Consider the following 11,573-nt stretch of genomic DNA (forward strand, 5'->3'; position numbering starts at 1 on the left):
GCGAATAAAGGTTCAGGATGAAAAAAAGATGCAAATAAGGGTCCAGGATGCAAATAAATGTTATTTGCGTAAGTTTGAGAACACTCCTTATTATGCAAAGAAGGGCACTTCTTCTTCCTGATTCAACCAGATTTGACCAAAGGCCATGTGGTGGAGTTAATTGAGTTCAATTTCAATCCACGTTGACAACGATGAGAAGATAGGAATAAACAAAAGTTGAGTGAGTCGGGCAGTATAAGGGAATTGCGCTCACAGAAGTGTTCCCGGTTCCCTCTTCTCTTTGAATTCGGGAATGCTGCCAAGCTGAGCTTTAGAGCAACTAAGGTAACGTGCCTGCCCTTGGTCTGATTCTGAGCTTGACGATGGCCAAGGCATAAGGGCCGAGGCCTGTCTCACTGCTACTGATTTGCCCTTTCCTCTCCTCGTCCCTCGTCAATCGTCACTCATTGCGTTCTAGATTAGGCCCGGTGGCCCGCCACTGCTGTTCTCCACATTCATATCAAATGCTAGCCGAATGTCTTAGAAGAGTGGAGTAGGGGTAATTCGGGAACGCAGCTGAGCGGAAATCAGAAAAAAGGCCCCTAGTGCCAGGGGGGCTCTGCTAAGATTCGGGTCATTTCTGAGCTGGACCTTAGTTCGCCGTAATGCCCTTGGTGTCCCGAAAAGTTTGTTTTCTTGCATGGTGAAATAAGAAGTGATGATATGATCACGTCCGATGAGTTGGAGGTGATGACGTTGACCGTTGTTTCTCAATCTGACTGATGCAAATTAGTCCAGGGGCCTTTGACCGTGAGCAATACAACAATACAAGTAAAGCGTGCTAGTGGGTTCAAAATGGGACAAACTTGGGGACGATCCTTGACACTCTTGTCTGAAGAGATGGTCCATCCCGACAATGCAGCCTTGGAGATCTCCAATTTCTATCGTCCAGATGAGGTACATGCCAATTTTGAGGCTGCCCGCCCTAGTTACTTGTTACAATGATCTCATGTTTTTCGTGGCCTAGGATGAGGAGTTGGAAGATGAGCCGAATTTTCCTGATTTGTCCCACCTCCCCCCAGAAGTGGCGTTAAAAGTGTTATCGCATTTGAATGCTACGGATTTATGCTTGGCTGCTTGCGTTTGGCAGCAACTGGCTACCGATGAGATCCTTTGGCAGGGTAAGACAGGGTCTTGAATAATCACGGCTTCATCGACGGTAATGCAAACTCTTGCAAACTCTCCGTCAATGGTATCTGTGTTGATAGGTCTGTGCAAAGAGCAATGGCCTGAAGCCAGCATTTACCACAAAGCCAATGGATCCAGATCGGCCGTGTCCATGAGAAAAGTGTTTCTATTGTTTGATGAAGGCACTCTCACCTTTAATTCGGATCCTGAAAAAGTGAGACCCGCTTACGCACGATTCATGAGGTCTTAGTTCTGATTGGCTCTCTCTTCCTTTTCCAGGGAATGCAATATTTCTTTAAAAATGGATTGGTACGCAATCAGGCCTTTGAGATTGCCAAGTTTTTCCATAGTACTAGCAAATTGTCCAAGAGTCAAATGCGGGCTTACCTTCAAAATCGGACTGATGTTGTGGATGAAATGATAGCACTGCAGAATTATGCCAACGAATTCCTTCCCAATGCTCTAAGAAAATGCTTTGCCAAGCTAGAGGCACCCAATGATCGTGGCCAGTATCTTCAAGAAATGTTGACAGCCTTTTCCCGGAGATTCTGCCAATGCAATCCAAACTTTGGTCATTCCACTGGTAGGTAGAAATGTCAAGTAACGCGCATCTTTGAGTCCGGAAATTGACCAGTAGGCGTATGACACAACGAATAACACTTTCTTCTTGTCCTTGCAGATTCGGTGTATGTGATGTGTTTTTCACTAATCCTATTGTCAGTGGATCTGTGTTCGCCTCACGTTAAGAATAAGATGTCCAAACGAGAATTCATTCGAAACACCCGAAATGCCATTCAGTTGTCACACGACGACCTTTACGGAGAGATGTACGACAATGTCTTTCTTCGTGGCCATGTCTCCGAGGATGGGAAATCATTGTTGAAGCTTCAGCATCAATTTGTCCCCGGTTTTCTCGCTCTGTTTCTATAGCACTAACTTTATCGGCAAGGTGAAGGAAGCGATCGTCACCTCCCAACTAGTCAGAAGAGAATAATAATATTTATTTGCAATCCGTCACCCTCAGACTCTAATTTGTATTACCAGAGAGAGAATTGATTTCTATCTCGTTTTGAAGTGCCATTTGTGTTTTCAGTTATTCTACTTACTTAAGATTGTATTTTGAGCGTTTTCAGTTTTGAGAATATTATATTGCAAATATTTGCTTTAAGAACCAATACTGTTTTTTCATTATTTTCATGGTGAAAATCAGAGTAGTTCGATTTCTTTTCAATTGGGGGAAAGCCCCGCAAAATGTAGGATTGTCCGCGACTTTGCACCGCCGTGTTGTGGGGTGCAGTTGGGATTCGGAATATTCAAGTGGTGTGTTTTCGAGACCAACAGGGTAATGATGAATTAGAAAGGGATTACCAAGGACAAATCAAACAAACATTGATGACCGTCTAAAATATGAGGTTTGATCACTCCCCAGGTGCTCAGATTTTTAAGGATGTAAATAGTATGGCAAGAACCTGTTAACAGTTTTACGAATCAAGAAGCATGAATTATAAGCAAAATATTGAAAATATATATATCATTTCAAATCAATGCAAAAGGAAATAAAACTTTTCAATTTGTCCAAAGAAATAACTTCTTTATTCTCGCTAACAACAGCAAAAAAGAAAACATTTTAAATCCTAAGATAGGTCTGCAGAAATAAAACAAAACGGTGCATTAAAAACTCTATGTTTTGTGTAAGATTTTGAACCAAAGACAAAACATACAACACATTTTGGCCTTTCTAAAATTTTGAAAAGAATACAATGAATATCGATTTGCTCAAACCCAAAGCTCCGTTAAACTCGGTGCCCCTTAGTTTTACTCAAGGTGATCGAACGTGGATGGGGCATAACAGCAAAAATCTAGTTTTTTTTGGCAGGTATGTGATTTTCACCATTTCATTGAAAAAAAATATCCGAAAGTTCAAGTTTTAACCTAAAACTAAGGCATAGTGAGACATTTGTCCAACATATTATAAAATTAAAGAAATTTTACTAGGTTTAGGCATGGACGTCTCAATTTAACTGGAGGTCTTTGATCTCATTAAGAAACGGGACTAAAACGGTGATTTAGGCCTTACCTTGGATCGGTTTTCACCCTCCGTCCTTTCAACGTGGCTACTGTTGATCATTTCCAGCCATTACCCTCCAGTTTTCACTTATTGAACTGTTTATAATGCAAGATGATTGACTTTGAAATTCAAGGATTTTTCGCTCAGTAGTGGTTAAAACATTCTTGATTCACTGTCAAGGACTACTAGGATGTTTCTGCCAAACACTGACATCAAAAATATTTTGGATTTCTTCACGAATTCCTCTCACTCGTAATTTTTATTCCCGCAAGTCAAATTTCTATGTTTTTCCATGTTGTATCACCCATTTAGCTAAATCTCAACTTGGACAAGTGAGAATTTGAACCATAGGAAAAGACGTGACGAGATTTCTTCCATATACAACATTAACATCCTTGAGCTACAGCGTAAAACTTGTCATGTTCCTCCCTATAATTTTGAATGTCTATGGCGAGGGGTTCTGCGTGGCTTGGATAGTGTGATTAAGATTTTTTCAATTTCTAGTCTAGAGGTCCAGTTAATGGTCTCTAAATTTTTCGTTAAACTATTGGGGTACATTTGTCGGCATCAAATATGTCCAGTGTACCGTTGTCCATGGTTTAGGACAAAATATTTTTTGGCTACTGTTTTTAAACGTCTCTTATAGTACGAGTGATTTGTTCTTTGCTCTTGAGCCTCAACATCAACATTCTGTACAAATGCCCCTCTCCATGAAAATAGAAATGATAATACCATTTACAAGGAATTTGGCCAACAGAATGTCAAAGGGTTCATCTCGAGATGGCCGTAGCTTTCTACCTCTTTCTATGCCAAAATGATTCTATTTTAAGGCTTTCCCGAGGTAACCACATGGTCTTTGTCTTTGTGCAATATTGCCAGTTTTGCCAGCTGCAAAATTTTAGCAAAACAATAATGGGGAGGTCTTCGGATATCCTTTCTCTTCAAATTTGTGTCTCCAGAAAAAAGCTTGCCTGATAAAAAACTCAAAATATATTTGAAAATCCGAACTTTGTATTGACATTAGAATTTGATCAAAAGATCTGACCAAATCAATTACCATGCCCAAATTTAGGTCCAAAGCTTTTGCTTAAGGATCTCGAAAAAGGCATTCAAAGCTATGTTGTAATGACTACAAAAAATTCGAATACTTAGTTTCCTCCTCGTCCGCAGCATCAGCTTTTAACGATATTGCTTAGGAACGAACCCCTTTACGATTCAATTGCGTAACTATGACTCACCTTTAATTGCAACGGTCTACATTTCTCCTTTGGTGAATGTGCTCTAAAAAAGGACTCAATAGTTGCTGTGACCCGATGCAAACCGATTCGGTGGGAAACCCGTTCATATTGATTTCTACAGTACGTTGCCCCGCCCAGCCAAGGAAAAAAATAATTATTCAATAACCCTTACTGATCACCAGGGCTGTCCCAATAATGCCAATGTAATTGGCAAAAAAATGCAATTGAAAATGCAAAAAAGGGCAAAATATGCAAAACAAAAATTAGACCTTCCTAGTGGAATTCACTCTTTTTAAAGGAGCCAATAGTATAAAAATGAAGCAACAAAATGACATGGTAAGCTAAAATTCATGAGCATGCCAAAAAAGGGTGCACAAGCTCTTTCTTTAACTGAATGATTACAACAGGCCATATCTCTTACTTGAAGTGCCCCTCGCAGCAAAAACTAAAAGGATTAAAAGCATGCTTGGTTAATAAATAAACTCTTGATACTTCATGTGCTTTGAACAAAAGCGGTTTGCTTCATGGCAAAAACATTTGTGTTTGAGTGGTGCATCAATTGTGTTGTGCTTACATGTAAGCATGCCACAGTAACGGAAGTAAATATTTCCTTTATCAGATACTCTGGCCATGAACTGAAAAAAAGAGTATTTGGAGCAATTTATTTTTGTAAGCTGAAGAGAAGTAATCTTGAATGGTTGTGCTGTCCAAAAATCAAGACAGTCATGTGCTTTAAGAAGTCACTTGATACTAACGGAGCAAAGGTCAGGAAATGGCAGAAGAGATTTGTTTTCAGATCTTTTCGGTATATTTATATTTCAAGAAAAAGAGGTAAAATCAATGGAAAAAGCTCAACCTTTTTTTAAACCACAATGGTAAAAAAAGTAAGAAAATATACAACACTCAAACAATGCAAATTATGCAAAATGATTGAAAAAAGTGAATAATAATGCATTTACACTTATTTGGACAACCCTGCTGATCATGGTTTGTTCAAAGAAGGCTTACTAACTTGAAATTGCCAATGATGATGATAATAATGCTTCATTCAGCGACTTGTTATGGGTGAAATTATCCAAATGTTAGGAAGTCCGCAAAAAAATGGAAAACAATTAAGGCGAATCATTTTAACCTTAAAAAAAGATCCCTTGCTATTTGGTTTGTAAAGTTATTATGCAACAATATTAGGAACCGGACATACCTGGAAATGATATCTGGGCGCAATTTTTTTACATATATGAGTTCTCCAGACTTCCAGTGCATTTGCGATTCTTTGCTGTATTTGCTACAAATCGTCACAGGAAATATTAAATCAGCACTGTTACTTCCTATGATAGTCTTCTTTCGCTTTTATTTTATAAATGGCTCTCGTTCGCCAATTTGCCAGATTGAACGTTCTATCATTTCCTCTATGTTTATTCTTCCATTTGGTCCAGTTTAGCCACTGATCAAACGCATGAGCCACACATTTTTCTGCGGGTGTGCTGCGCTTGTGAATTGTGTTGTGATTGGTCCATTGATTGTGTGCAGATTATTTTGTCAAATCGTAGTTACAAAATATAACAATTTCTCTAAGCTCACAAAAATTATGCTTAAACATGAACTGCTCTTGGGCACATGCTTTGACGGCGTACTATTGGAAGCTGGCCCATGATGATAGTACTCGGAAATTTTTTGCATGCAGGAACTGAGATTTTGCAAAGTAACAGACTTCCATACTCGAATGCACTCTTAAAACTCAATAGCTTGTGTCATTACATACTATTTTACAAGATAAAGATCACGAGACACGGAGATATTTTGATGACTTTTAGATACAGTTGTGACTACGTACTGTGCCGAAAACAAGGCCAAAGCAGTCAGACAAGTAGATTGAAATCACCTAGGGAAACAGAGGTTACGCTCATCAATAAATCAAGTGTAATTTGAAAGGGACTTTCAATAATGATACCGAACCAAATGGTATGATGCTCTCTACGGAAAACTGAGTAAGGAATGAATCTGGTACACATTGAAACAAATTCTTAAGTTTTCGTTCTCATTCTCGGCTGTTGTTGGCTTCTCTTTGATATCCTTGGCAAATAGCCAAGTCAAAGTAAAATGATTTTTTTCGAGGCCACCGTTCATCTGGGGTTTCTGGCCTTCGTAGAGGACGAGGAGAAGAAGGATGGGAAGCGGAAGGTTATCATAGGCGAACTAGACAGAAACCTGGTCAACTGGCCTATGATCACCTGCAGGGTTCGTGGATATGTTGTTCCTCTTCGGAGTCCGGAGTACTTGGCGGCCTCCGTAATATTTGCTCCTCGGAACTTCATCCTCTTCGTCTTCGACATCTTCCCGTTCGTCGTCTTCCCTCTCGTCCTGTTAGTAGTCTTGATCTTGTTCATCATGTCGCGGTCGCCGAGGCCCTTTCCACTGTTCTTGTGCTCTCCATGTTACAACTCACACTTCCTTTGACTTAAGCTGGCGTTGTACGAACATGAACAGTAATTGAGTGTACGGGCGGCGCGGGCCCAACTTCCCAAACATTTCCGATATGTTCAAATGAGGATTCACATGAATCTGTGCAGAATAATCCGACTCGCGACAAGTGGGTCCACTGTGAATGTACTTGTTTTAGTGTGACTAGGTGAAGTTTCCACGAATTGGACGATGGAGTAAACACACCTTACCTTACCTCGATTGGTCCCTTTCGTGCCCAAAGCACCGGCCAAGAGTGCGTATCGTATGTTTGAATATCATATCATGGATCTTGTGCCACTCAGACATAAACATTGACGTGATCTTGAATCGATTCTCGCTGCATGATTGCTAACAATGAGCTCACCCAACCCCAGGGAGCGGCGTTTGCAACCCGATCCCAACCCGGAGATCCGTCTTCCATCCAACAGATCCGGTACAGGCACTGCAGGAGCCTTGAGAAAACCATTTGTGCGGGGACCGCGAAGACCCAATTCTTGGAGGCATCCTGGAGGAACTGTTTCCGAAACTGAAGAGTTAAGCGAGTCTGAGAACGATAAGGATCACACTCCCCAAGATGGTAAGAGTTTTCAGCGTGACAATCTTGTCGGTAATGTCGGATTTACTTACCCTTTACCGACCATGCTAACAAGAGACCCGTGACGTCGTTGCCACTAAATGATTTATTAGACTTTCCTGTTGAGGGGAAAGTACAAGTCTTGGTCAGACACATAAAAAAGTTTGACAAAAAGTCTGAATTTTACGCACTCATCCGAATACTTTTGGTCAAAGACGTAGGTGGGTGCAACTTCCTCAATCAAAGTGTCGAGAATGGCATTTCCTCAAGCAGGATTTTTCATTCATGGCGAATTGGGACAAATCGACAAGCCTTCAATTGTTTCTTTGAGCTCAACCAATCTGACAAAATGAAAAGCTCTGGCTGGACCCATCAATGGGATGCCGATTGTCGTTTTCATTAGACATTCGTCAATTGATTACTGTATGTAGAGGACCGAGTTTTTACCCAATTACGAAGAGACTAGAGTTTACTTTGTTGTCATCTCTCCGTCTCAAGCAGGATGGAGAGAGTAGTGTATGTGCCGATGACATAATCCCGAAACTTTTCGAGTCTCACATTTCTTGTTTGATCATTCAAGGGCCTCATTGGACTTCAAACAAAACGACCGGGACATCTAGTTGCGGCAAATCACCCCAAGCGGCCTCCGCATCGGTCAACCTCAAAGGCCGTGTCCTAATTCCCAGTGGAAAGAAACCTAAACACACGAGTAGCTTCAGCTTCGCCAGTTTTTCCCGTTTTCGAGGTCAGAAGGGCGCCATCCTCGGGGATACTCATTCAAAGAGCCTGGCTGATGGTGTCTCAGATCCACCAACAGCAGGAAAGGGCGCCATCATTGTGAGCAGCTGTGGCGGCAATAACTCCAATGTGGAGCGGTCCTTAAGCCCGGACAATCATGCATCCTCGCCACATCCTTTTCGTGACTCACACTCTCCCCAACGTGGGGGAGGAGGAGATACTCTAATTTTTTCAGGTGAGACTCTCCACCATACTGTACATAGGCAGGTAGTTTATCTTGAAGAAGACGTCGCAAAAACTGGACATGAAACTTACTGATCTCTCTTTTACTTGTCTGATCTTCTTTGGCACAATGATTGATTAAGCTTGAGGATATCTTCTACTGTCATTTTCAGTGAAAAAATTGAATTTGGGTTGCTTGGGACTTTCCACTTGTACTAAGTAAAGGACCCAATCTTTGTTCTTTGAGAACGTGGAAGATGCTGAACATAAGATTAATCATATTCAAGGGTTGGGGATGTACTTGGATCTTTACGTCTGTTAATTGGTCCTAATGCTCTTCGGTTACTCATAGGTGATCCACCCTCGGGCTTGTTGTCCACCCCTCATTGCGGAGGCCAACTGACAAATCGCACCTCGCCAAATCGAAAACTCAAGGAGGCCACGGATCGAGTCAGTGGAAAGCTCCGGGCCTATGCGCATAAACTGAAGAAGGATCAGGATCAACAGCCACAACAACAGATAGCTCCGACTTCATCCTCCTTGAACAGAAGTAGCAGTCCCAGCTACGTGCGGAGCAGTAGCGTCAATAGCTCGTCTTACGGAGCATCTTCATTCCGTCAGAAAACTCATAAACGAAGTCTATCGTTGGTGAACTCTGAGTCTAAAAAACACAATTCCATCGCTGAGGAGCCCATGGGCGAATCCCAAGCCCTGCAATCTGATCCTGGAACGGTGTCTCAACAAGTGAGTCCAGTAAGGCGAGATAAAATGTCCCATCTGAAATGTTTGGTGCAGTAGGCTCGTTCCCAAATTTGCGACGTAAAGAACATTCTAACCTTCTCAAGCACCTCATTTTGCTCATTTTGATAGAAAGGAAAAACATTGGGATCAAACAAGCGGCAGTCAGTGTGTGTCGAGATTTTGGTGGAGGAACATATCCAATCACGCAACAATCTTAGTAAAAAAAACGCGAAGTAGGGCAAAAGAAATACCTCTGGCCTCGTTGGAGCCGCCTAGCGCTCTGGCCATAGAAATGCTAGCCAGATAATTGAGAAATTTGAGAGACTCAACAACGAGCATGTTGTTCGATTTCAAGCCTTGAAAGTCTCGTTTCAGGAAAAAAGGTCGTCTCTCAATAGTGCCTCGAAGACCATCGACAAGAAAGACCGAGCTAGTGTCGTCCAATCATATTCCAAGGAAAAAGTGGAAGGTGACTTGAGACAACTTTTTGAATCCAGTGTCGACCCGAAAAGACACGGGGAGTCCAACTTCACCTGAAAACTTATCCCTTAACACGAAGTTTTAGTGGGGATCATTATCCCGTGACCCCTCGCAGAATGGATGAGATCCATTTACACCAAATTCAAGAGAAGACTGTGATTGGATCCTATTCCAACGGCTTGATTCCTATTCGAAGTGCATCGTTTTCGTCCAGTGAACCGTAACAAGAAACGAAATCACTCGAGCGAGGCGAATGAGGACAAGCCTTTAAGGACAATCATCAGCCCTCACGAGACTGACAAGGCAGTGATTGAAAAGGGCGAAAGTGCAATCATATCTGAAGAGCTCGAGGCTGAAACCACGGGTGAAGGCACCGAAAGTGATCATGGTTCGACCAGAACACCCATAAAAGTGAAAGTGACTAGTGTCATGAATGAAGGCCAAACGACCTGTGAAGCTCAGGATGATGTTGTTGACGCTGGAGGCAAGTCTCGGGAGAAGATGTTGGAACATTTCAAGGCCAACGCGACAAAGTTAAGTCGAAGTTCATCGTGGAAATCTCCTCCACTCAATTTGAAAGAGGCAAAGAGAGCCTCGAGCAAGGTCAAAGACTGTAAGCTTCCGGCCTCCTTGCAGCACCTTCAACTCGAAGCCAGTAATTGCCCATCTTCGATGAAGGTAAGACCAAAAACATGTCCTAGCACACTTGAAATGGCCTGAAATGTGCCAAGGACTGGACTGGGAACTTTGATCTCTCGACCTTGACTCAATTAACCTTGGCCCTAAACGAAAGATGTTTCGTCGAACAACCCTGAGACGGCTTTCAAGCCTTTGTCATGGATCTCTAGAAGACCTCTCTTAGTTAACAGTCCGTGCCTTTGTCTTGGAAGAAAGTACCGCATCTAGTGACTAATCTTTTGTGAAGCTTGGGTAAAAAAGGTGAACCGTTTTCTTGCGACGAACAAGAACAGAATCAAATGAAATGACCTGAAAAGACTTTTGGGGTTCACCTTTTATCTCATGCCATTTGATGGGACTCGCCTGAGCTGTGGTAAAGAGATAGATGCTAAGATTTCAGGCATTCATTTTTCACCACTTCATTCTCCCCACACTTCCCAGAACTATTCTCCAGATATCGTATGTATCGTATACTGATGTCCCTACAGTAGAAGTAGTGACTACTACTACGGGAACGTACATTTTTTGCGAGAGGCGAACATTGATAGTATTCTAGCTGAACTCTGGGAAATACGTCAATTGAAGGTTGAGAAAGTCGTCATTCACGCAAAGTAATGGCCGTGTAAAAAGAGGATTAGACATATTTTATGGGAAAATTGGCGCCAAAACCGAAATGACTGACCCTCTCTGCTGACTGGACAGGAGAGTCAAGATAGTGGGGATGAGAAAATATTTCATTGAAACGAGCATGACGCCTAAGACATGAATGCTCATCCCGTGTGTCCATCCAACGTCTGGAGAATCGTGATGATGATTTGTTTTGGCTTTTCACGGCCTTCCAGATATCAATCAAACCTTTTGAGCGAGCGTGCCCAGCGCACACAGATACCGTGGCGACTTCCTCTTCCCGCGAAGACACTTTGTCGCCCGCGGTATCGGGGAAGAGTTTCGGCGAGAGCACAGAAACCCTCATCAATATTGATGAGACCGTCGCATTTGGGCCTAAAAATGGAAGCAATCTCGCACGAAACGTGAACGCCCTTATTCCAGCCCAAAAGGTACACACAGATGCGTTCATTCTCTTTCAATTTGGCGGTTGGGATGTCTTCCATTTTCTTGCTTTCAAGCCTCTACCATTCCAAGAAGACTCTGCGTCGACGAATCGCGCTATTGAGGTGTCCGAGCAAACGCCTTATCTGATGAA

The 11,573-nt window shown here is 42.2% G+C and overlaps 3 protein-coding genes across 3 annotated transcripts in view; all 3 read left to right on the top strand.

The window, feature by feature from the left end:
- Positions 1-391: 391 nt before the first annotated feature.
- LOC131878115 (F-box only protein 8-like) lies at positions 392-2,342 on the top strand. The gene is made up of 5 exons (XM_059224016.1): positions 392-936; positions 1,007-1,160; positions 1,248-1,381; positions 1,447-1,750; positions 1,847-2,342. Exons 1-5 carry the CDS (start codon positions 835-837, stop codon positions 2,095-2,097), a joined length of 945 nt encoding a protein of 314 aa, XP_059079999.1. The 5' UTR covers positions 392-834; the 3' UTR covers positions 2,098-2,342.
- A 4,626-nt stretch (positions 2,343-6,968) lies between these two features.
- On the top strand, positions 6,969-9,900 carry LOC131877831 (uncharacterized). Its single transcript, XM_059223634.1, has 4 exons — positions 6,969-7,513; positions 8,091-8,483; positions 8,823-9,214; positions 9,587-9,900. The coding sequence occupies exons 1-4, from the start codon at positions 7,291-7,293 to the stop codon at positions 9,746-9,748; spliced, it is 1,170 nt and encodes a 389-aa protein (XP_059079617.1). The 5' UTR covers positions 6,969-7,290; the 3' UTR covers positions 9,749-9,900.
- Positions 9,901-9,954: 54 nt separating this feature from the next.
- LOC131878122 (uncharacterized) overlaps positions 9,955-11,573 on the top strand; it is a 4,559-nt gene continuing 2,940 nt past the window's right edge. Inside the window, exons 1-2 of the mRNA XM_059224021.1 lie at positions 9,955-10,369; positions 11,212-11,427. Of these exons, the coding sequence (XP_059080004.1) occupies positions 10,121-10,369; positions 11,212-11,427 (465 nt within the window). The 5' untranslated portion in view covers positions 9,955-10,120. The remainder of the gene's footprint in view (positions 10,370-11,211; positions 11,428-11,573) is intronic.

Source organism: Tigriopus californicus, chromosome 3, assembly GCF_007210705.1.
Source record: "Tigriopus californicus strain San Diego chromosome 3, Tcal_SD_v2.1, whole genome shotgun sequence".
Lineage (NCBI taxonomy): Eukaryota > Metazoa > Arthropoda > Copepoda > Harpacticoida > Harpacticidae > Tigriopus > Tigriopus californicus.

Bases quoted from the DNA above. Each gene is read 5' to 3' on its own strand.
- LOC131877831 (XM_059223634.1), top strand. From the start codon at position 7,291: ATGAGCTCACCCAACCCCAGGGAGCGGCGTTTGCAACCCGATCCCAAC. The intron at 7,514-8,090 runs GTAAGAGTTTTC...TGATCATTCAAG, and splicing joins GGATCACACTCCCCAAGATG to GGCCTCATTGGACTTCAAAC. The intron at 9,215-9,586 runs GTGAGTCCAGTA...GTCTCGTTTCAG, and splicing joins CTGGAACGGTGTCTCAACAA to GAAAAAAGGTCGTCTCTCAA.
- LOC131878115 (XM_059224016.1), top strand. From the start codon at position 835: ATGGGACAAACTTGGGGACGATCCTTGACACTCTTGTCTGAAGAGATG. The intron at 1,161-1,247 runs GTAAGACAGGGT...CTGTGTTGATAG, and splicing joins CGATGAGATCCTTTGGCAGG to GTCTGTGCAAAGAGCAATGG. The intron at 1,751-1,846 runs GTAGGTAGAAAT...TTGTCCTTGCAG, and splicing joins AAACTTTGGTCATTCCACTG to ATTCGGTGTATGTGATGTGT.